This window comes from Molothrus aeneus, chromosome Z (genome assembly GCF_037042795.1).
Source record: "Molothrus aeneus isolate 106 chromosome Z, BPBGC_Maene_1.0, whole genome shotgun sequence".
Lineage (NCBI taxonomy): Eukaryota > Metazoa > Chordata > Aves > Passeriformes > Icteridae > Molothrus > Molothrus aeneus.
This window is the reverse complement of record NC_089680.1, coordinates 18046538-18070972: the sequence shown is the minus strand read 5'-3', so window position 1 is coordinate 18070972 and position 24435 is coordinate 18046538. Positions and strand designations below refer to the sequence as shown.

General features: G+C 35.9%; 1 protein-coding gene across 1 annotated transcript in view; it reads right to left on the bottom strand.

Annotated features, from left to right (window-relative positions):
- AGTPBP1 (ATP/GTP binding carboxypeptidase 1) overlaps positions 1 to 24435 on the bottom strand; it is a 66073-nt gene that overhangs the window by 15707 nt on the left and 25931 nt on the right. The window contains exons 13-26 of the mRNA XM_066568805.1: positions 23887 to 23984; positions 22758 to 22874; positions 21448 to 22160; positions 17943 to 18026; positions 17598 to 17684; positions 17363 to 17511; positions 15847 to 15934; positions 14993 to 15137; positions 12154 to 12307; positions 11204 to 11384; positions 9712 to 9841; positions 9223 to 9354; positions 7394 to 7570; positions 2038 to 2198 (exon numbers count right to left, since the gene is read on the bottom strand). Coding sequence (XP_066424902.1) covers positions 2038 to 2198; positions 7394 to 7570; positions 9223 to 9354; positions 9712 to 9841; positions 11204 to 11384; positions 12154 to 12307; positions 14993 to 15137; positions 15847 to 15934; positions 17363 to 17511; positions 17598 to 17684; positions 17943 to 18026; positions 21448 to 22160; positions 22758 to 22874; positions 23887 to 23984 — 2416 coding nt within the window. The remainder of the gene's footprint in view (positions 1 to 2037; positions 2199 to 7393; positions 7571 to 9222; positions 9355 to 9711; positions 9842 to 11203; positions 11385 to 12153; positions 12308 to 14992; positions 15138 to 15846; positions 15935 to 17362; positions 17512 to 17597; positions 17685 to 17942; positions 18027 to 21447; positions 22161 to 22757; positions 22875 to 23886; positions 23985 to 24435) is intronic.

The window sequence follows — 24435 nt, the reverse complement described above, 5'->3', positions numbered from 1 at the left end:
CACTCCTGTACTGAACAACACGGTCCTCCAGGTGTGCAGGCCTTGCCAGTGCTGAGGAAAGGGAAAGGATCCCATGCTGACTACTCATGAACACCCCCTCTTCAAATAGCCAGAAATACTTTCCAGGATTGGTTGTTTGATCACCTTATCAGGGATCACAGTGAGACTGACCAGCCTGTAATTCCCTGGATGCTCCTCCTTGTTCTTCCTGAAGACAGGCAGGACATCTGATTTTCTTCAAAAACACCTGTCCCAATCACTATGATCCTTCAAAAATTATTGAGTGGCTTCACAGTGACATCAGTGAACTCCCTTAATACTTGTGGGTGCATCTTATGAGGATCTCTGGACCTAGGTAAGAATAGCTTGCTTAGGCATTCTCCAACCCATTCCTCTCCCACCACAGGCAGGCCTTCCTTGCTCCAATCCTTCCCCAGTGTCTGGGTCCTTAGCACACCAAGAGCTGATCTTTCTAGTAAACACTAAGATGAAGTCAGTACCTCAGCCTTTCACATGGTACCTCAGCCTTTCACATGTCCTGTGTCACCAGGGCTCCTGTCCCATTTATCTGTAGGCCCATATTTCCCCTAAAATTTCTTTTACTACTTACACACTTACAGAAGTTCTTTGATTACCCCAAACCCACTTTCTGACACTATCTTTTCCAGGAATCACTAACTCAGCTTTAACCCAGCATGAAACTTGTTTTGACAGTAAAATTTTAGTCACTACAAACATCTGACATTCAGCTAGTAAGCAAATGATATTGCGGAGATGCAACTATCCGTGGAGCCAGCATATCACTCCTACTATTCATACACTTTTAACCACTTTCCTAACACATCCTCCTATTGTTACTCCTATCATTTTTACCACCTTTTAGCTTATGCTTCGCTTTTCATTATTATCTGTAAATGGTAAGCATGAACAAGCTCCTATTTCTGTCAATACTCAACATTCCAGGAACACAGATGGGTCTGAATGAGGAAAACAAACATTATTTCCCTGTCATAGGGATAGATGCCCTCCCATAGCTCTGGTAGGTTCCCATGTTCTACAAATTGCTTATTAATCTTACATCCAATATAAGTCTTACTGTCAAGTACTTCCTTGTTTCAGCTGTCCAAAGCAGTAACAAATTTCATTTTTCCCCAAATTTCCACTCCATTGCCTTAGGTAAACTGGAGCTACAGAAAACAATTCATAGAAATAATATATCATGTAAATCTTACTCCTTTCCAATGATTTTTTTTTCCAAGTCTGGAATTCAGCTTTATTAGTCTGTCAACAACATTTTCAGAAAAATATGTTTGTACATTCAAAATCACTTATTGGCTGTCCATCCTTATTTACCATGTACATGGGGATACTTCAGTGATGAATTACATGAATGGCAAAATGCAACATATGCATACATTTTCAAGCCTATCTACAGCTTTAAGAACCGGCAACTTAGTAACCTGGTTACTGAGCATACAAATTTCTTTAGTGACCCAAACTATTTCATGTATTTTAAATTCTTCAAGTCTCATTATATGTCTCCACCAGAGGAGAAATAAGAAAAATAAAGTTAGGAAAAAATACTTACCATTCTTACTGCTTTACTTCACATACTTTAGGTCTGTTTAAACACATTTTTAATACCACAGCAAATCAAAAAACAAAACAAACAAAACAAAACAAAAAAAACCAAACAAAAACAAACCCACTTTGAAAGAGACAATTGAGACCTAAGACCTACTACTGAATTTTATGGCCTGCAATAACTACCAAATGACATTAAAATTGCTAGTGTTTATCCCATCTGCAAATGTGAAATATAGTCTAACTGTCTGTATTGTTTTCTTTCAAACATTGAAGCAACTGAATTAACACAATAGGTCTCCAACACATTCAGATTATTGTAAAAGTAACGTCACAACACATCCGCATTGTTTTTGATAAGTGGAAGAATAGGGTGGAAAGAATCTTTACACCACTTGAGAAACAGCATTTTTTTTCCCAAAAGAAAAAGAGAATATAATAAAAGTGTACTACCTTGTCACTTTACAGCTTGACTCAATTAGCTCATTTTCAATATCCAACAGATTAGAAGGCAGGTTGTATTCCAAAGGTGAGGACATTCTTTTTAAACGCAGCAAGCCAACACAGAACTTTGCTCCCATCTCCTCCAGTTCTCTTGTACCTATTTGCAATCCCTAATTTGAAAATAAGATTTAAAAATACAAAATAGGTACAGGCAGATTGACGCACACATACTGCAGAATAGCTCTTTAGGTTAATATTTTCTTACTTTATTTAATATATTCTCTTGCTTTTAAAGACAGAACAAATCAAATTTGTAGAATAAACACTTAGAGTATCAGAAAAGACTCAGGAACACCTACATGATTCCTTCAAGGCTGAACAGACACATTTTTGGGAGCTTCCTAGTCTACACTTCTAGCACCCCAAAATTAACAAATCTTTTCCCAGTAGTATTGGAAAAGAGGCAGAGATAATGTCTAGGTTCATAAGTATAAATTATTTTAAAATAAGAATTTGAAATACAAGATTCCTCAATATAAATTTCATCAAACAGAATTTTAAAAAGGAGAGAATTAATATCATAGCTGTGATCAAATTCATTGCTATGTTTTGACACATAGGTAAGAGTACCTAAGGCAGCAGTTACTCCATGAGACAGATGTCTCTTTCCCGCCTATAAGTTAGAGGCTACATGTGTTAATTCTGAAAGCATTTATTCACGTATTTAGTAATTAAAACTAACAAACAAGTTCTCAAAAGCTATAGCTCTTTTCTAACTTGAATTATATAGCCAGGCATTTTCCTCTGCAAAGACTATTTAGATGGTAGAATTTATGTAATGCTCTCCAAGTTTACATATCTAATAAATCCTCCCATCAGGTAATTCTACATTTTTAATTTAGCCAGAAGTGCAGTATATAGGGACATAACCTCTGACCTCAACTACTTTATAAAAGGAGTGTAATCTAGACTGAGCCTCAAGAGTTATGTAATTGGCTAGTACTAACTGTATATACACTAACAAATTCAGTGGCACAACTCCACTCAATTTCCCCCTTTGCAATTTCTGTATCTCTGGAGAATCTAAAAAGACTTTAGCTTGGATCTTCTCAACCCCTTAACATACAGAATAGTTAAAAAGAAGCTTTGACAATACAAAAGGGAAACAAAGGAGTCAGGAATTGGTGGTAAGCTAAGTCATCAAGTATGAAAGAAGCAAAAAGAATGAAGCAGGAATCTTTTTACCAAAAGCCAGGGAAAAAACACACAAGCTTTGTATATGTTGCCACACTGACACTGCATTTTAAAATGCAAGGTTTAAAAGAAAGTATGTTGCTCCAGAAATGGTACAGCCCATACATTCTCCATGTGCTGTTTTGAACATACTTAATAGAAGAAAAGTTTGATTTTTCTTCTGAGTTTTTTTTTGCCTTGATAGTACTCATAAACAAGGTGCTTTTTAGTAACAAGAAGATAAATCTATATCCATGATTCTGAACAGTGCCATCCTCCGGCCAAATGGTACTGAAACCTGTTAGCAGTGAACAAGAGTTGAATAGTTGAGTATTATTCTTAATAGTAATACTACTTACCTCTTTTATAATGCTTTTGTGCTGTAGGTTTCAAAGCACTTATTAATAAAGGAAGAATTATCCTCACTGTACTGATGGAGAAATGGAGGCAGAGAGGGTTGAAGCGATTTGCACAGTGTCTCACAGCATGTCACTGACCCCGCTGGGAACAGAAATCAGTTCTCCTCACTCAGTGCAGTACCTTATCCACAGAGACCAATTTTTTGGCTTTGTTTTGTATTTGTTTGCACATCATTAACTTTCGAAGACCCCAATCATAGCTGGGGCTCCACTACGCTAATCACAGGAAGACTCAGTCCCTGCCCCAAAGAGATTAAAATAACATTAAGGTCAAGAGGCAACAAAGTATGTAGAAGAGGAAGGGGAAAGGTAACAGTAATCTCACTGTTACACAGGTTACTAATGTGCACAACTTGATGGTTCAGAAACTTTTCCAGTTATTGACTGCATTTGTTGCTGAAGAATTTATCATTAGTTGGCAGATTCCTTATAGACAAGGTATGTCTAACAGAGTGTCTCTAAGTTGAAAAAGGACAAGAGTACAGCATGAAGAAAAGTGCAAAGACAATTGTTATAAAGATAAATAGCGTGTGCATGTTCTGTGGCTGCTATTTTTAGCACAGCAGAAAGAGGATGTAACTAAAGAGAAACCTAAATGGAGCAGATTGGAGGTGGATAACTGGGCAACACCAGAAGGAAAAATTTTGAACTTATTACACTGAAGGGTCTACACAATTGTAGTAAAAGCCTCATGCCAAATCTTGCTTTGCTTCTTTCATTTCTTTTAATCATAAGGGAGAATGTAATATCACACAAATGCCAAATACCAAATTTCCTAATTGATTCTTCCATCAGCCAAACCTCTTCATTTCCCTGAAACAAGATCCAAAGTCTGGTTCAGGAAGTCACCATGACCACCATCAGTTGTCCTTGCTAAGGGACCTGAGGTCAACTTCGTTTTCACTGATGCCTTGATTGCACTGTTTTCTTTATCTTCTAATGATCTTCAACTGTTGTTCTAGTACCTTTAACTGAGGCTAAGCTACTTATGCGCTACAGGCATTGCTTTTAAGCTCAAGCCACCGCACCATAGCTTCTTTTTTTTAAACTAAATTTAATTTCTTTTTTCTCTAAATCTTATACAACTATCTTTCTTCTAGACAGGAAAATTTTAGAAGGAGGGTTGAAGTCTTCCTTACTAAGCATGTCATGAAGGTACCTTCAGATTAATAGAGTATCTCAGTGATTAAATTTTGCCACTTGAAAGCAAAGATAAAAAACAAAGGCACAGCAGACTATGACCTCAATGGAGAAGAATATTCCTATAATACCTACTTAACAAAAGGAAAACAGACATATAAAGATTCGTATAAGTCAACTGGTCAGTAAAATATCATGTAGATCTTCTGATTTCTTATTCAGCAGAGGTTACAAAGACATAATCATTTCTGAGAACTCAAATTCTAAAGACTGAAAAATCTTAGTTACTGAGAAATTTGTTAACCAAATCCTTATTTCCTGAAGTCTTCTCTTTATGAGCGTTTTAAGATTGCCAGATAACAAAATCTTTTCACTTAACTTAAAAGTCAAGCAATACTTTCAAATGTATTAATCTTCAATCAGCAAAGTGGCTTGAATCATTGAAGACATTGTTCTTTTGTCTGGCATCTAAATTATGCTCCATAGTAGATCCTGGAGAATTCTTTCACCTGAAAGTTTATTTTTCCATATCCTGAATCACAGATGACTGACCTATATTTGCAGCACTTACTGTCAACAGACTACAAAGATTCCATATGATCAGCTCAAAAAAATTTACTTCCAGAGCCAATTCTAACACCAGAGATCCTAAATAGATGTAAGACTAGCTAACTTCAGCTCAACAGCTTCCTGGCTGGAAATAGTCTAGATTCATCATTGTCCAAATAAAATAAATTAGAATAAAAAGAAAAATTATGTTCATCTTGGCAAAGACTCAGTATTTCTTCCACAAAGAACCAAATTATTAAGCAATCCTTTTCATGCTTTGAACAAAATTCAGCAAGGATGCCAAACCAGAATAAGACTGCAAAGCGTTTCAGACCTTTATGTTTCCATCCCTCAGATCTGAACTCTCTCATGTCCTTTAGGATGGGAAGTAGGACGGAAGGGAATTTCTATAGTTCAACTTCTCTCTGTTTTGAAATAACATATTTTGACATATGTAATCTAATTTATACTGTAAGCGTATTGACAGACTTACTGGCCCTACTCCTTCCACAAAATAAATCTCAAATAAACCTAAAAAAAACCAAACAACACAAAAAAAGCCCCCACAAAAACCTTGGGCTTAAGCCTTTTCACCTTTTTATCTTCTTACTGGAGAAATGCAGCTCTTTGATAAGTCCAGTCACCTTGACTTTTCAGATATATTTTCTTAATAAGTCTGAGCATTATCATAGTGAAGAAAAAATTAAGAATCTTCCTGTATATTCAGAGTATGACTAAGAGCTCACTCCATTTTATGGAGTTGCTTTACTCCATAAAATGAATGGCAGAAGAGTAATTTAGTCTCATCAGTAAGTTTTATGACATAAAAGAATGCTCTTCTCTTGAGTAAATGATTCTTCCACAAAATTCAGCCATTTTTTCTTTCCTTACTGATGAATAGCTTTGGAGGTTTAAGCATCTTGAAAGTTTGTCCACAAAGCATCTTCAATTCACTTTTCTTAAGTACTTCCTGTAGCAACACTGCTAAAGCTATGCGGGTCCATGTCTAAGAATATTTTCAAAATTTCAAAATAAGCAAGTTGGGTGGGTGAGTTATCTTTTTTTAAAGCTCTATAATGAGCTTTCTCATCTGAGGAATATTCTGACAACAGCAGGAATGCATCTGTTGTTAATTGACAAAAAGTAGTGCTCACAGGCCTACTGAAATTCTCAACAAAACATCTGCCTTCCTACTCTATAGGGATATAAGCACAGATGTTGGAGCATACATTAACATACTAAATATATCTTGTTCAACTCTTTTTTTTGTTTCTGTCCCACTCAGCCTTCTGATCCTCTTTCTGTCAAGCACCTTATTTGAGGCTTGTAGTCATTTTCTTGATTAGCATGCCTAAACTCAACTTTCAAGCAGAGGAAATCCACTCCTTCCATGCATGGGGTCTTGTAGTGAGACACTACCAACAGAGTCACCTTTTGTTTTCAGGTATGCAGCCCTGTTAACACTTTTCAAGAAGAGAAAATTAAAACAAATTTTACATCAAGAAGCCACACAACTATGTGAGTTCAGAGATGATGTGTAATTTGTAGTGCTAGTAAGCCTGTATGAAAGTGTTTTGATTTGTAAGCCTGTTTTCCTAGCTATATGGGAAAATTCTGTAAGGGTCACTGCTAAATATCTGTTGAAAAACCATGATCTGCCATGGTGAAGTCTGAAATTGCCATATGTAAAGGAAATTTTTATTATAGTATTGGCATATACTACTACCCAATCCTAATAATCTGTTGCGCAGAATAGTCTAGTTTTTTTTAACTGCATGCATACACATGTGCTACAAGCAATGATTAATAATAATCTTGTTAAAACAGCCCATAAGCATAACTGCTATGAAACCTACAAAGCTGAAAATTGTATCATTTCATCCTAACATTAGCCTACCCAGAACTTGAAAGGTTTCAAAAGCCTAAAGCAAGCAAGAATTGAGCAAGCAGGGTTACAGAAGAAGATGCCAATGCAAAGGGAAGAAATTAAAAAGTAAGAAATATTAACTGATGTATCCTCTTACTTTATACTTGCCCTGGTCACATCCACATAATGTGCTTTCCATTGTGTAGCTCCTTTGTACCCCTATCTCTCTCCAGACAACAACTCGTGCTGTAGATTCCTTGGACTTTTCCACTACAAAGCTGCAGCTGCCCATGCAGAATGCGGGGGCAGTGTGACTCAGGATCTTGGGGAGTGCCTGCAGGACAGCAATTTGAAAAAAAACCAGTGATTCTTTTATTTCCCTTATGGATGGAGGTGAAAAGGGACCATGTAATCACAAACCATTACCAGAAAATTTGGTGCAGTTTGCATTAAAAAAATAAGAAAGCAACAATTCTCCATCTTGAGTTTTCAAAACTCAGTGTGTTCAAGTAATAGTGTCTTCAGGCCTTTTCCTATTTTTTAAAATCCCTTTTTTCAGGTTCAGTCACCAAAATTGTTAGTCATGTGAATAAGGATCAGGATACAGGATACATTAAATACAGAATTCTCCAGCTAATCACCATCCCTCCTAACTCACCAAGCTAAGTTTGCTCAAATTAAGTGTAGCACATAGTCCACATTAAGTATTTAATTCAGTTGCAGATTGTTTCAGAAATCTCATTTACAGACCTAACAAAAGCAGTATTTTATTAACACATAAAATTCATTCATATTAGCAAAGCAATAGGTGCATATTTCACTTCAAGCATGTGAATCAAAGTTCAGTTCCATTTACATGACAGTTTCAGTGAAAAGGTCACACAAATATACATGTTTGACTATTTCTAAATGACTGTTCTTTCCAGGTTTTATTTATGTCAGTTAAGACAAAACACATGACTGCTTCAAATTTATTATTTCAGTAGTAATACATAACCCATTAGTGCAAGCTTGCCCAAATGTTTTAGTCCACCTTTTTGAAAATGAAATGCTTTTTCCAACAGCCCTTATTGACTACTGTCTTTTGTGCACTACAGTAGTGCACATTGAAGTGACAAGACCCCCCATACATGTGTTAGAGTAGCAGATATGATTGGCATCTGGCTCAACATCCAGGAAATCACACAAGAAAATCAAGAAGCCATAGATTTTTTTTTTTGGTGAGGGAGATTTAAAGAGAAAAAAAAATAACCAGAAAGCGTCTATACTCAAGGATGCATAACAAGTGTTTTAACATGCATTCACATGCTTTTGAAGTTTAACTCTGAATCTTTAAAAAAACCCAGAGCCTGCACACCTATAGGTAACACAGGTTTGCAGTTCCTATGAGGCAGCAATGGAGGGAGACACACAGAATAAATAGGTAACACTCCAAGAACCACATAATTCTCTAAATTTTTTGCCTTTTTGAAAGCTTATACAATACAGAGGATGTGTTTGTGCAAGTTTATTATATATCCCTAATTAGGGGCACATGTCTTAACTACACATCTTTATATAAAGGAATAAATAAAATGGTATCTTGCATATTTCCATATACAAAAATAAGTATCTCTCAGAACAATCCAGTTTTTTTGCCTTGTTGCTAGAATATTGTTTGCCATGCCTCAATAACTTGGTTTTTAATCTAGCAATTATAAATGCACAGAAGCAAATTTTCCATCTATTTTCTATAAAAGTAATATTAAACACAAAGAAAGGTAAATATTGGTGTAAAGAAACAAAAAAATAAAGGATTCTATGTATAATATTTAAAGCTTCATGAAGTGTACCTTGAAGTACACTCACAAACTAAAAAGAGGTGCTTTTAAGTAAGTCTGCTTATGCTACAGAGTCATTATTTGGATAGGATAGGATCAGGATACTATTTGAAAAGGATGTTCCAAACCCATGCCAAATAAAAGGTACAAAAAAGGTTAAACTCACCCTGTAAGCAGGGTCTTCCATCAGGTCACAAGAGGCAGCATTAACACTTGTATGCCACATTGTCTCTTTGATGCTGCAGCCATACATAAATACATTCTTTTTACGAGAATGACCATGATAATCACAGTAGACCTATAATAAATAATTTGGCAAAATAAACTCAAGGCATATGGAATCAAAATTTTAAGAAAGTAATAGAAAGACAATTTTTATTAGTACTGTTGAATATTCCAAAGAATTAGGCAACACAATCCCTTATATATTTAACTCTCATTAAGACAAAAAGTGTGTGATTCATCTAAGGAAGGTTTAACCTTCTAGCCTAGCCAATGTAACAGATTTACATCTACAGGTTTGCAGAAGACCAGTTCTCCAAGTCAAATTTAAGTGTGACATGGTTTACAAGACCATATCAAAATGTTTAATTTATAGACTAGCTACATAGACAAAGTTAAAAAAATTCAGAATTGCTTACACACACATACTTACCAAAGGCAAACGTTTTATAGCAGCCAGATATTGCAGTAACCCTTTAGCATGGTAAATAGTGGGATGCAGATCTGGATTTGGATTTTGCCACTGTCTGTTTAAATCTTCTCCACTTAAAGAGCAACGGTGGCTATTGTGGGGGGGTGGAAAAACGCATGTTGTAGTCTGTATTATCATACTTTTAAATAAGCCTCCCCCCCACCTCAAGTTTTCCTCATCAACACTGCTTCTTTGGAAGGAGTCTGGCAAGAAATAAACTTCAATTTTCTAACATGCCAAATAATGGAAATGTTGGGGTGTTTTAAGCTATGTTACAGAAACTCTAAAAATAAATTAGAAGTAGCCTCTTAGGTGAAGCCAAATGTAATTACTTATTTGCTGTTGAAACTGAAAGCTTACAATTCTATCCGAATTCTAGTTCAAAATCAGTAATTTCATACATATGGTATCTTTACAATTTGGTGTCTTCAGTAATTTAGAGACTAGTGTCAACTAGAAATCTAATACTTGAAATGTGAAGTTGTTAGGAGACAAGGAGCTGTGAGAAAAACAAGGACAAAAAAACCTGAAACAACCCAGGAAACAAAAAGATCATCTCTGTATTCAGTCAGCTATCAGCAAGAACTTTTAAACTTGCAGGATTTCATGATCATGCAGTCATCTTCACTACATTTGCCTTTAGACTGTGTCTGCTGGGACAGCCTTCTTAATTGTCCCTGTATCCTGAATTATTTAATTACAAGTATTCTAATATATACGTTCTTTCACATATATAAAGACAAGATTCTACTGAAATCTACAATTAGTTTTACTTTTATTATTTTGTTCACAAAACCTTTTAAAATACTACCTATAGTAGATGAATGGAAACTGTAATTTCACCACAGCAAAATTTCCATTTCACAAGAACTCCCTGCAACCAAGTAAATGTAAACTGCTCAATGTTTACTCATAGCAGTTTCAACAAGTTCTGAAATACCCCTTAAATTTATTGAGAAAAGTGTTGAAATAACTACTATTAATAACTTCAATCAAACCAGGATACTCTATTACCCTCTCTCTTGCACACGTATTAACTTCCCAGCTTTTAAAAAAAAATATGTAAAAGACTTTCTTAAATATAAGGCACTTCCTTTATTTATGTGCACCATGAACTTGTTTAGCTTTTTCTAAATGCAGGTGTGATCTCATATAAAACTCCTACAGAAATCCAAGACAGAGAGACAACAAAAATTTCATGTCAAATTGCATAGGAATGATTATCATCCATGAACAACTGGAAATATTTTTGTAAAATTGAAATTTGTCAAGGAATGTAACTGCCTTTTAAGAAGCCAAAAATCCTAGCAATATTGCAAGTGTCTGTTGCTTTTTTATCACATTACATATTGTATTTGCACTTTTGCAGGATCAGCTTAGATTATTTATTTTTAAATATTGATGTAAAGAATTAGAGTACAGGTTAAATATTTGTGATTAAATATATGCTTACTTTCCATTGATGACACCATCTGGATTGAGCATGGGAATAATTTTGAAAATATAAGATTCCCGTAAAGACTGTGCATTCGGACTATTGCTCATAAGGTATTCCAGTGTTCCCTTCATAACCCAGCTTGCATTAGTCTCTCCAGGATGCACACGAGCAGACAGGAATATATAAGGACGATTCCCTAATAGAGATATCCACAGAAATTGCAAAATATTATTTAAGCTAAGTAAACAGTTCATTGGTTAGAAAAAGAGCCAATAGCCCACTGTATTTATAACAACACAAAAACCATTTGTAAGTTGAGTGTTACTGGGTATGAGTATTATTGATAGAGCTTGCCACAACATTTTTGAAAGGACTGCTAATTACAAAACTACACAATGGAGCTTTAAATTTGATCTGACAATTACACAACTAATTTGAGCTGGCAGTTATGATTCAACTTTCATTACCTTTTTCCCAATAGCCAAGAAAAATACTGAGGTGGACAAATAAATCAGGAAATGGCAAAAGCTCACTTCAAATCACAACAGCTAGATATTAGCTTTATGAAAGATTTTTTTGACAAGCTAAAAACCTCAGCATTTTAAGAAAAAAGTTACTTGTCCGGTATTCTTTTCCAAGAAGTGCTGTCTGCAAAATGGAATATACAAACCTAGCAGCAAAAATTTAAAATACATATATACTCTACACATATACTCTTACATATATACACACTATATATACTCTTACTCTTACAGATATTTACATCTTTATTTCACTACCACAAATAAGTATTATTAAATACAAAACAAATCCTGAGTGCTGATGCCTCTCAGCTTTACGAAATGTATTAACATTATTTTAGATTGCTATTTTTACACTGCATAGTGGTTAAGACTAATTTTTTTTCTACAAAATACCTAGTTTTACATTATTTTCAGTTGATAAGAAAGAAGAGTTATACTTACTGAACTGATAGATATGTTCATAGTAATTGGACTCTGGCATGGCTGTAATAGTGACTAATGGACAGCTGTTGCCAGCCAGGGTCTTACAGAGAACATCATGCCGAAAATATATCTGTTGAGGGTTGTGCATAGATTCCAGCTTCCTAAGATGCATCTTCGTACCAAAAATAATGAAAAAATACTTCAAATTCTTTGCAGTCACATATGACAGCGTATGTCAAAGGTACTATTTATCTTTCTTTTAGATATTCTAAACAATACAGAAATTTCCAGGATAATTTTGACCATGAAATACCATTTTCTACATCTCTGACTGATTGAATACTTCTCTTTACAGAGTCTGGTTTTCCAACTGCTTTGAGAAAGAGGAAGGAAAAGAGGGTAAATTATTGTACACAGATGGTACTATAAGGGTATATGGAAGGTAAGAACCTCTGCTTCATTAAGGTTATCTGATCAGGGACCTTTTCACTGCAAAAAGAGGTCATAAGTAAAGGAAGAATCAATACATGGGAACAGAGAGCTGAGATGTAATGGAAACCATAGCAAAGACCAAAGTCACCGGTCTCTCTTTGAACAGGTCTTTAAGAACCTACAGACAAAGACTTGGAGAGAGTTGCCTGATAAACAAGCAGAATGGGGTAAGTTGGGACATTCAAGAGGGAGGTGTGGTACCATACAAAATTCAAGCACCTGATTCCTACAGTATACCCTTAGCCATATCTGAGCAGCCTTACTCTCTACCCTGTGCATCCAAGTGCTATGTGGACTAGTGCAACTAAAAGGACAGGTGTAAGTCAATTTGGGGTCAACAGCTGGAATGCACAAGGGTCTCACCAGCAGTAGCTGAAGAAGCCAGACTCTTGGAAGCATCTCTGTGGGTACCACAGGCTATGTGTCCCAGGTCCCAGCTACTGCTGGAATCAAAGCAGACTCCAGCAGCTAGAGCTGTAAGCACTCTTCACTCAGTGGTGTCAGTAAAGAAGCAAGGGAATGTCTCATTGTCAGTGACTGCAATGGGTAAAGGTGTTGGTATCCAGCCACTGAGGCAAGGACACTGTGTTCATCAAAACACATCTGGTGGGACAATAAGGGTTGAGTTTCTCAGTGACAACACCTGAAGCAGGAACATGAGTTACACAACCAAGTGCCTGGTAACAGTTGCTAGGGATTGGGTGGGGGGGAAGCATGAACATTTTTCCTGTAGCCGGGGTGTGTGGCGGCATATGTGAAACTTGCTAGCAAACTTCAAGGTAAACTATCCAGACAGCATGGGCCCCAGTCAAGGGAGGGGTATCTAGCAGGCAGACAGTCCATGCTGGCATCTGGGCAGGGCCACAAGTGCAGAATGCCTCTGAGATGAGTGTGCAAGTGCAAGCATCTGTTTGCTAGTGAGCATCAGGCTGGACTAGACTGCAAACTGGAGGCCTGCACAGCAGGTAAGAGAGACCTGGGACTGAGGCAGAGCTATGGCACAGATGGGCCATGCCAGCGCTCCACAAACATATTTCTAATTCTAGAGAGTAGGACAGTTTGTACTTTTTCTAGTGAACAGCAATCCACACCAACTGCAGAGGAGGATGGGGTGTCTTTACCTGCTGTGCAAGTCACTGTAGTGTTACACAGGAGTATGCCTTGTCTGTGCCAGTCCATGCAGCCAGCCCTGCCCAGCAGGAGTAGGCATGCACAAGTATGTGTGCATAAGTCTCTTTCTCTCCCTGGGATACATACTCAGACTTGCTAGTGAATATGTAAGCAAACAGGAAAGCAGGAGCCATGTCCATCAGCCTGGGACAGAGACCCCAGGTACCTTGGTTGGCCTCCACCAGCTGGGCAGGAGGAACCTCCAGGACCAGGAGCTGCTGGAAGCAGCAGTTGCTTATAACAGCTCTTAACAGGTACCTCTTTCAAAAGCTGGCATAGTTTAAAAGTGAAAAGTGAAAAGCTGCATTTAAAGCTGCTATATACTGCCCACTGAATCCTCTGCTTTACTTTTATTGCTGTAACAGAGGAAAACAAGAGACATTCTAGCCAAATGAATTTTGCTTAGTATTAAAAGGCTCAGAAGACTTATTTAGGCAATTCATAAATATAAAAAGATCTCTAATTATCTTAGTTACAGCAGCTTTAGTTATCAAAAAGTATACATAGAACAGCAGGATATAAGTCATTTAACACAAATATTCGATCAAATTAGCATGGCTTCCAGTCAATTATTACAGAATCAAAGAAAGCATAAGGTTGAAAGGGATGAGAGTGGGCCATCTGGTCCAACCTCCGTCTTTCAAGCAGGGCCAGGGCCATCTTATAGCACATTGCACAGGATTGTGTCCAGACAATCCCTTGAACTCCCCAGGCATGGAGATTCCCCAAACTCTCCTTGCAATCTGTTCCAGGGCTTGGTCACCTTCCCATGTTCAGGTGGAACTTCCTGTGCATCAGTGTGTGCCAGTTCCCTCTGGTCCCAGTTCTTAGCACCACTAAGGAGAGCCTGGCTCCATCCTCTTGACAACCCCACTTCAGATACTTCCAGAGGTCCCCTCTCAGTCATCTCTGCTCAAGGTCTTTCCTCATAAGAGAGATGCTCCAGTCATATAATCATGTTTGTGATACCCAGGAAACCCATTAAGCCTGTAAGGATCAATTTTATTTTTCCTAGGACTGTTCATTAGAACAACCTATACATTTTGTCAATCTAAATACTAATATTATGAAAATTCTCCCTTGAAAGGAGCATTTTGAACTTCAAAAAAAAGAAACAAAATTAATTCAGTCACTAATGTGATATATTATACTAATATTATAAGTATTCATTTATGTAACAGATACAGCTTCTCACCTTTAAAGTTGAGTATGTATATGGATAATGATAAGCAAAGTAGCACACATCTTCTTTGTGTTGGAAAGTCACAGTGAATGTAATTGTGTAATAGGATTTTCCTTTCTGGCCCCCAGCAGCAATTGAACTTCTTGAAAAGTGATTCCTAAATCAAAAAATGAAGGTAATACACACATTAGAGTAATTTTTTTTCATACTATTTATTATTTCTGAATACACATTCTAAGAGTCAGAAGGACTTTCAGTGACTGTATTTCTCTCCTATGTACATACAGGTTAAATACAGGTTCCCACCAGCTTTAAAGATACTTTATTATAACAGTGATACACACATTCATTTACATTGATAAAAGGTGAGCAAACAAAAACAAGCAACAAAATAAACACAAAAATCAGAAAAAGTAAGCAAGCAAAGAGCTACCAGCCAAGAAGGATTACATATTGATATGCTGCACCATCTGATCCTGTGTTTTAGAACTCCTCTAATTCCACCACAGATTACACAAGGCTCATCACAAGGACCATGAGACCAGCATTACTGGAAGTTACTAATAGGATTTCAAGTAAGCAAACATATATACATTCCCTTAAAAGCTTCTCAGAAACAGTGTCCAATTTCTAAGAAAAATATAAAATATTAACAGCTAAAATATAAGTGGTGTGGTTACAAAATGAGACCTTGTATATTTCTATCACATATATTACTCTCTGTAGTGACTTAGGAAAAAACCCCTTTTCACAACAGAGTAACAGAACTATCAAATGCAGAAAAAAGAACTTCTGCTCAAAAACTGTACCTCATGTTAATCTTCAGTGGAAGATTTGCTGTATGTTTGGTCTGTGTGTGTACTTACTTGTAGTAACAAATATCTGTCCCAACACGAGTCCAACACGGTCGACAACGTAGTGCTTCCTGAACAGAATACATGAGGGGCTGCATACCTGAAAGAAGAAATGCAACTCACTTTAATCCGTACCATTAAACAGAAACTTATTAGCAGAAACTTATTAACATCACCACTTTCACACCAGTCTAGAAATTACCTCTACTTATTCACTCACTATCTGAGTGTATTTTCATTAATGTCTGGGTATTGTACAGTGTGCTTTTTTAAACCAGTTGACAAAAGATTGCTGATTTTCAGAAAATAACAACTAAAGAAAAGAGCAAGACTTGTGAAAGACCAAAATGGAATGTTTAAATGAAAGCTGAGGTTTGCATGAAAGGTAGATTACAAGCAGTATTCAGTTCCACTCCATCCAATTCACACTATGAAAATGTTTCACAGAGTATACAAAAAATTGATGCTATTATCCATTCATGTAAATAACTGAAAAATAACTGATATTTCAGGACAATTTTTTTAACAAGTAACTCTTCAAAGTCTATTTTTGATAGTATACTTACATAGAATTCTTAATATGAAGTTAGAGGAGAAAAAATACATACTAATTGAGTATAATTTATTTATTATCTAGATTATTAACCAACCACACTGACTGATTCAATCAGTGTATTGAAAAAATCAAAAGAAATTATTAAATATGCACAACATAAAAAAAAATCTAAACTGACTGATAAGGATTAGTAAGTAACTTAAAAGCATCTTATTACTGATCAAACTACCTGGTGTTCTGTGACTTTATCAGTGTGGAGGAAAGTGTACAGCAAAGGAGAATACAATATTATTTGGTAAAAAAATTTTGAAGCTCGAGGTGGGAGGAGGAATTTCTTCCTTTTTAAAGGACAAATTTTAGAATATATATCAGGAAAAAATAAACAGTTTTTTGTGACATACACACTCCCAGACAAGAGGAAGAAAGGTATTTTCAGCCATTTGTAAATGTCTGAATGAGGCACACACTGCAAACACTACTTACTAGAGACAGTGATGTTCATTTAACAACCCCACTATTTCAAAGTAGATTTATTTTTCCTTACCATCAATAAGACAAAACTGTTTTGGAATGTCTCCACTTACATTCACATCTACCCCTATGCAAAAATGGATTAACGATGACAACTGTTGTTCTTCTTGATCTGAGTGAATGAACAAGCTTTGTTGCTGTCCTCCCCTGCCCAATGGTCCCTAAGACAATTGTCGTTGCAGCTACGAGTAAATTTCTTCTGCTTTTGACTCACTTACAACAAAACATCATTTAAAAAACTGACAGCCCTTGGTTTAAGAAGCATTTCTTCTTTTTAATCACAGCTATCAAAACATTTTCTAGCAGTACTATTAAAATAAAGAATTTAAACTGATAACATGAATACTACTAATCCTGTGGAGGAGGGAAGGAAACAGCTGAGGTAACTGCCACAGGTATTTTTTTGATATTTCTTCTCAAAGAATGGGAAACATATCTTACCATAGTTGAACTGACTGTTTGACTTTTCACAGTTGATGATGTTAAACCGGTAACCAATGCCAGTTTTCATTCCACTGACTTCAAAGTAGAACCACTGATGATAATGATTGCTATTTATATCTGAGTTCAGAATTAGATCATATTCATTTCTGAAAATTAGCAAAAACAGATCAATGATCATAAAAAGCAGAAATGAAAGGCCTAAACCATGAAAAGTAGAGTTGAAAGATCTTACTTTCTGATCTGAATAACTTTGCGCAGGTTTCCAGATTCAAACTTGGAATTAAACTTCAGAACATCTGCCTCCTCTGGTACAGAAAAACTATGAGTAGAAAAAGGGACCAAAATGAATAAAACAAACTTAGCTAAACCAAATAGCTTTATTTTAGTCCTCACTTGTCAATTCAGAAACTATTTTCATCTTTCCTCCAAATACAGCCCAGATAGCAAAAGCACTGTTATGTCAGATCAAACTTCGTACGAAATCTGCTGTAAATATTATGAGCCACATCACAGAGAAAGTAGAACTGGAGTATTAGAGTATTACTTGAATATTGTTTACAGAAAGGTAGAAACTTACCTTGAATTATCAAGGTCATACACAACTCTATCTATAATGTCATTTTGATAAATCAGCCTTTCAATATCTTGACAGATTTTTGTCCTAAAAAAAAAAGCAGAGTTCTCACTTAAATTGTCGTTTGCTGTTTCCAATCACAAACGAGGAATTGCCTCATACAGGAAAACTAATGGAATTAACATGAAGACAGGGTACAGTTCAGACAGACCTCAGCTTCACCGCCACTTATGTGTGCATAGTCAAGGTGTACTTAAGTTTAAACACCTGCATTCAGAGCTGCCTGAATCCAGTATTTGTATCTGAGGGACCTGAGTTTTCATTCACACAGCTCACTGGGTTTTATCTGAAGGAAAAATTGCAGTTTCATACTTTCTAATAGAAGCAGAAATTACTCAAACATTACTTATGTTAATGCTTTAACACATGACAACACTTGATAACATTAGTAACTTAAATGAATCCTACCATAACCAAAATTAAAGAGTTTTAGGGAGTAGCTCATACAGTGAGTGTGTTAGTGAACTAGCTTTTCACCTCTGGAGATCTAGGTTCATTTATCGACTACGTAACAAATAAGAAAGAATTTGGTGATGCCAGCCAAATGTCAGGTGTGTGCTTATCCAGATCATAAAACCATTGCACAACTGGCAGTATCTAGGTCCTGGCTTGGAAAAGCAAGAATGTGCTGCAGTTGAAGCATGAAAAATAGTGGCAGAGCTGTGTGGAAAAGCTTGCACAGCACCTGCAATAAGAAGAAAAGGAGGTAGATTAACAATGAAGAATACAGAAACAGAATGGTAAAGTACATTCAGGCTGGAAATTCTAAATTTAATTAAAATACATACTCTTAACAAATGAGAAACAGAAGATAAGTGCACAATTCTAGCACATTGTATTAAATTGAAATTAACTGAAAAAGAAAAGAAGTCACAAGTTCAAGTTCAACTGACAATATTGTGACAAGGCTGACTCACCAGAATCCATCTGAATAGGTTCAGCTCAGGACAGAATTACAGATTTTTGACCTTACACTTGATCTTAGAAAACTCGTTTGATCTTGGCATGCCTCAGCTCTAAAATACCCTAACACTTCCTAATATCACAGGAGTTTTGCCAAGACAAAATCCATCAATGAAAATCCATTGTAAGTATTTTATAAATAATAACATCACTTAAATACCATTATAATTACCAGTGTAGATGAAAGCAAAGAAGATGCTCATGAGAATGTATTCAAGATGTTCATGAGAATGAGAAGAAGTAGATGACATTTTCACGTTCCAAAAAATGAAGATAAACTATTTAAAGAAAATTCAAGGAAAAAGAAATCTAGAACCAACATTGTTGATGTGAGCCCTGTGCTTAGAGACTATTCCTTTGTGGATCCTGATGATTAGAAAACACTAAAGTGTATGGAAAAAAACCCCAACCCAACTAAATTTTTAAGGAATAGAAATGCCCAAATTTATAGAGTATTTTGCTATATAATAATTTTCTTCCTAAAAAGATAGAGTAGTATAAAACACTTCAACTATAATCAATATCATTTATCCTAACAGTAATACATGATAATTACATACTACTAAATTTAAAAGAGAAAGAAAAAGCACTCCAAAGCACAAATTCAAAACCATTTAATCTCCTGGCACATTGCAAGACTAAAAAAACCCCTAAATCTTACATTGTTCTAATAAAAATAAGAAGAAAATCCATTAGGTCACACCTTCGACCCCACACAATATTTTCTCAAATTACATGGATGGATTAAAGCAACCATTTATTTTCTAAGTAAGACATACCCAATGAGCAGTAGCTAAGTGCTTACATGACAGAGAACATAAATCACACTGAATATCAAGAGTTAGGACACAGCTTTGTAAAAGACTTTAAAGCTTTTCCATGTCCCCTACCAAACAATTTTTACAATCTGCTATAAACTATGAAAGCATGAAAAGATTATGCCCTTTTTAAACAAGGTATCAGAAGATTTTTATGTTGCAGCAACAAGATTGAGTTGTTTGTAGAAAACGGAATTCTTAAAACAGTTTTCCTTAAAAATGTGTTGCATGATTTTTGATCCAAGTTTAGCCATATTACCTGGTATTTCATTCTTGTTCCCACAAGAACTCAAAAAGTTCCTTTCAACATAAAAAATACAACAAAAATAGAACATTTCAAGTTAAAATATACCCTAAAATTATCTTCATGATCTAGAAATCACCCTTGTGGATAATCGTACAAAGGCTTATTTTTCCAGTGTTATATATCTAACAATGACACAAATTGTATCTCACTTCACTCAATTTTTTTATTCAGGGAAATTCAGAAACATACATAAGGATTTCCAAGATTTGCTTAAATGCAGTTCTTAGGTGATTCCTGACTCTAGACTATCTCCCTTCTAAATCAGCTGAACCTAGTCAATAAATAACCTGCTAGGGAAGATTCTCCTCCTTCAACACTGTATAATATGTTCATTTTGGCATTAGTGTTCCAGCCTTGTTATTTCACTACAAAGATCACTTTTTCATTACTTGTGTGAAACAGCTGAAGGATTTTCATTCAACCAGCTAAGGACACTTAATCTCTTAATCATTTTAATATCGAAATATAAATACAAAGAAACTCATTAAGTTGGTTATAGTTATGAGTATAAAGGTGAAGGCATTCAGTCCCATAATTTTTTAGGCAAGTGGCAAGGTCTCATAGCTCTATGTGTTCTGCTAGTGTACTCACATGTCTTTACAGTAACTCACTATGTAATATTAGCCAGCTTTTCACAGCACTTTTGTAAATCATTCTGAAAAATACCATCACACTTCATCATCTTCTATTATCTCTCAGTGAAGAAATAAAAGGGTGTGTTGATACATTTTTGTTGTATGTCATTCTGCAGGACCTAACACAAAGTGGATCTTCTGCATTTGTTAAGTCTAAATTCTCTTATACTCTGAATACTAAAGCAAAACACTTTAATGTATTAATTTTTTAACTATTTCCACTATGTTTCCCTGAAAGACAGATTTTTAGTTCAGCAGAGAAAAGCGGTGAGGAAACTTTTTAGTTATTAACTGCCTTATCTTTGCTAACACCTGAAAGGAGCACTCAGGTGAGGATTTTTTAGTTTGGTTTCTGGTGGGTTTTGTAGGTTGGTTTGTTATTTTGCAAACTACAAGATTCACATGGGAAATGAGGGGAAGGCAGAATGGGAAAATATAAACTGAATTTCATATTTAGAAACTGAATTCCAGAATTAGCAATTACAGAACCAGACTGTGTTCCTCTTTATGGCTCTGCACTGATCAAAGCATACTCACCTACCTTCAAACTGCTTTTCACTGGAAACAGTTTTAGATGCCCAGGTAAACAGTGTAACATTGATTGTTAATCACAGCCATAGCTAGGGCTGGGTGGGACCTCTGGAGATCATCCGGTTAATCTCATCCTAAACACTGCTTCTCAAAGGAATGAAAAAAACAACAAAAAAAGGAGTCTGGTAACTCACCTCTGCACTCCATATCGCCTTTCCAGAATAGGTTCCTTAAATGGGGGTGGAATATGGCCAAAATAATCTGGATAGGCCACTTCTGAGTATTCCGGAATAGATTTTGTGTTCTTCACCATTTCAAGATAAAGATCACAGTCATGAACTGGTGATACATCAGAAACTTGAAGTGTGGCATGTTCTCCTGATGAACTAGATCTGGAATCCTCGTCCTCCTCTGAATCCACCCCAGTGCAGCAGAGTTTTCCCAGCTGGACAGATGATCCTTCAAAGAGACTACCTCCACAGGGTGAAACATGCTCACAGGGTTTACTAGAAGCAAGTGTGGTAATGCCAGCTTTGCTTTCCTTCTCTAGTACATACCCTGTACCATAATATTGATCATTTTTTGCACTGTTCTGGAGACTGATTCTGTCCAAGCCTTTCACAATTTCTTGGCTTAGACACTGGCATGATGGAAGCATGTTTCTTTGATCATTTTGCTGATGTAAACTACCGCCTTTCATGTTATCTTTCTTTGGTAGTTCCAGAAACACAGGCCTTCTATTGTATTCCTCTGTCAATAAAGGACTGCACTCCTTTAAAGCAACTCCTTTTGTTGATGGGTTTGCTTCAGCAGAGTGCTCCTCACTGGCTGTAGGAACAACAATAGGTCCACTCAAATTTGCATCAGGTACAAAAGGCTTTGGTTCCTTGGAAACTAAGTCCCATTCCTTAAAAAACAAAGGTGAAAAAAATTTAAGAAATTATTAACAAAAAAAAATAAACAGTTCCCAAGTTTCATGTATATTAGAAACACTTGTCTTTCCTTGTTTTAAATGTAATTTAAAAGGTGACAGCTGTTATAAGGCATCAGAGCAATGAAGTTTGTCTTTTACAAAAAGGCCTTAAAGCAATAACAAGCAGTTCATTAAAAACAAAGTATAAAGTCAATGCAATTGCCTGGATATTTTAACTACTTATTTTTAGTAGGTGTACAGCATTTGAAGAGATGTCTAATACAATTAAGCACTCTCAGAAATCACACATCCTTCTTCTCTATTTTATTTTTTGCTGTATACAATAATCAGACATCAGAAAGAAAACAGTTTTCCTTTATAGCTACCCACAGTACCCCCTTCTCAGTAAGACTGAAGCAACCATAACACCTAACTAAATAACCTACGATAAAGTGCTCCCATATGTAGGTCCAGAACTGCAGACCCCTGATTCTTGGCTAGAGGAACTATCCACCCAAAAAAAGAACATCAAAGTATATTCCAGAGTCAACCTGACATGGCCAGAAATGTCCTGGGAAAAATATACTTTACCTGAAAGTTTTCTGAAAGTTCTGGGAAAAATTGCTCATACATTTTCAGTTCTTCTATGGATCTTCCCAGTTCCTGTCTAGGTTTCAGTTTATTAATATCAGTCTCAATATCATCATTCTGAAAGATCACCAGAACAAATTAATCTTGCATCCAAAATTAATGATGTTCTAAAACATTAATCCGAAACATTCACCTTTAATCTTGACAGCCATGCTTTAAAAGATAAAATACCACTATTTTAAAAGCAGCTGAACTGCAGACTTAGATGAAGATTTAGGCTGCTCAGCATTATTAGTATGCCTAAGCCTCCATTTCAACCGCAATATTACAAACATCTCAATTTTCTTGCATTCATTCAAATTTATTATACACAGATAGCAGATTTTACATGAAATCTGTGTATATTCCCAGTACAGAACTTGGAATGTGAAGATTTCATCTGATTGCAGTGACAAAGCAATACTGCTTCTATGGAAGATACTCCCTCCATCAGGGCTCATGAGATCCTTGAATTTAATATGTTTTTCCAGTTCATGTACTGACAATTCTATTAACTCCTAACTACACATAACATAAAAATACAGAATAAGGCAGTTCTGACTAAATACTCATCCATGTCCCAGATGGCAGCTAGAGAACACGACAATATCTTCCCTAAGTGGTAAAACAGTTAGAGGTATGATGTCTACCTCTACAGCTGGCTGAACTTCAGCTACCTTGCTGAAACACTGATCCAGTCAATCCCAGTCCAGAATTCTGGAAAAGGTTAGAGCAGCTCCTACATGTGGACCAGCTTATGTGAGAAAAGCAGGCTGAGAGAAGTTTAAGTTGGGAAGAGAACACTGATAAAGGAGTCTGTGGTTCTGCTCCACTGCACTGCAGATACATCACGTGTGAAGCAAACAAATTTTAACAAAAATCTTGAAGCAATCTGAACAAGAATGGTTGATATTTTTAAGCAGCACCCACCTTCTTTAAGTTTCTGAAGCTTTTTTAATTTTAGAAATTGCCCTGAAAACCTCCTCAAACTGCTTCTAACATTTAAAATGCACTTATTCATCAGATTCAAGCAACTTAAATAAAAAATTGCTATATCTGACTTTTGCCTATTAATTTTGTCTCTACCAACCTTATAATGTTGGTCCTTGTCATCATCAATTTCAGTTTCAATTTCGGATTCTGTTTCAGCATCATCGTTATCATCACTTTCATCTACTACATCATCCACTACAATACAAAAAGGTTTTGAAAGGCAGATTATACATTTAATCCAACTATACATGCTCAAAGAAGATTTTTGATGTTCTGGGTTTATTTTCTTTTTCATGTACTCCTTGAAAAAAATGTGAAAACCAACTAGTAAATTACTGCTGGGGCAGTTAAGTTTTCCTATAGCGTTTTCCATGAAGAAAATTTGCTGCTTGTCATTTAAAGGCTCATTCAGAGGTTTACAAATTATGCTGATTTTTTAGTGTACTCAGAATGACTACATGTACTGCTTTTACAATACTGACTATATAAGATTATACTTTTAACAAACCCAGACCTCTACCACCCCGCAACATTCCACATGCCTTTTAATATAGAACTTCTTCCTTTCAAAGCACTATGTATCCTATTTCCTTTAGGTTTTTCACTTCTTTTTGTAACAGGTAAAAAACCTATTAAAAAATCATAT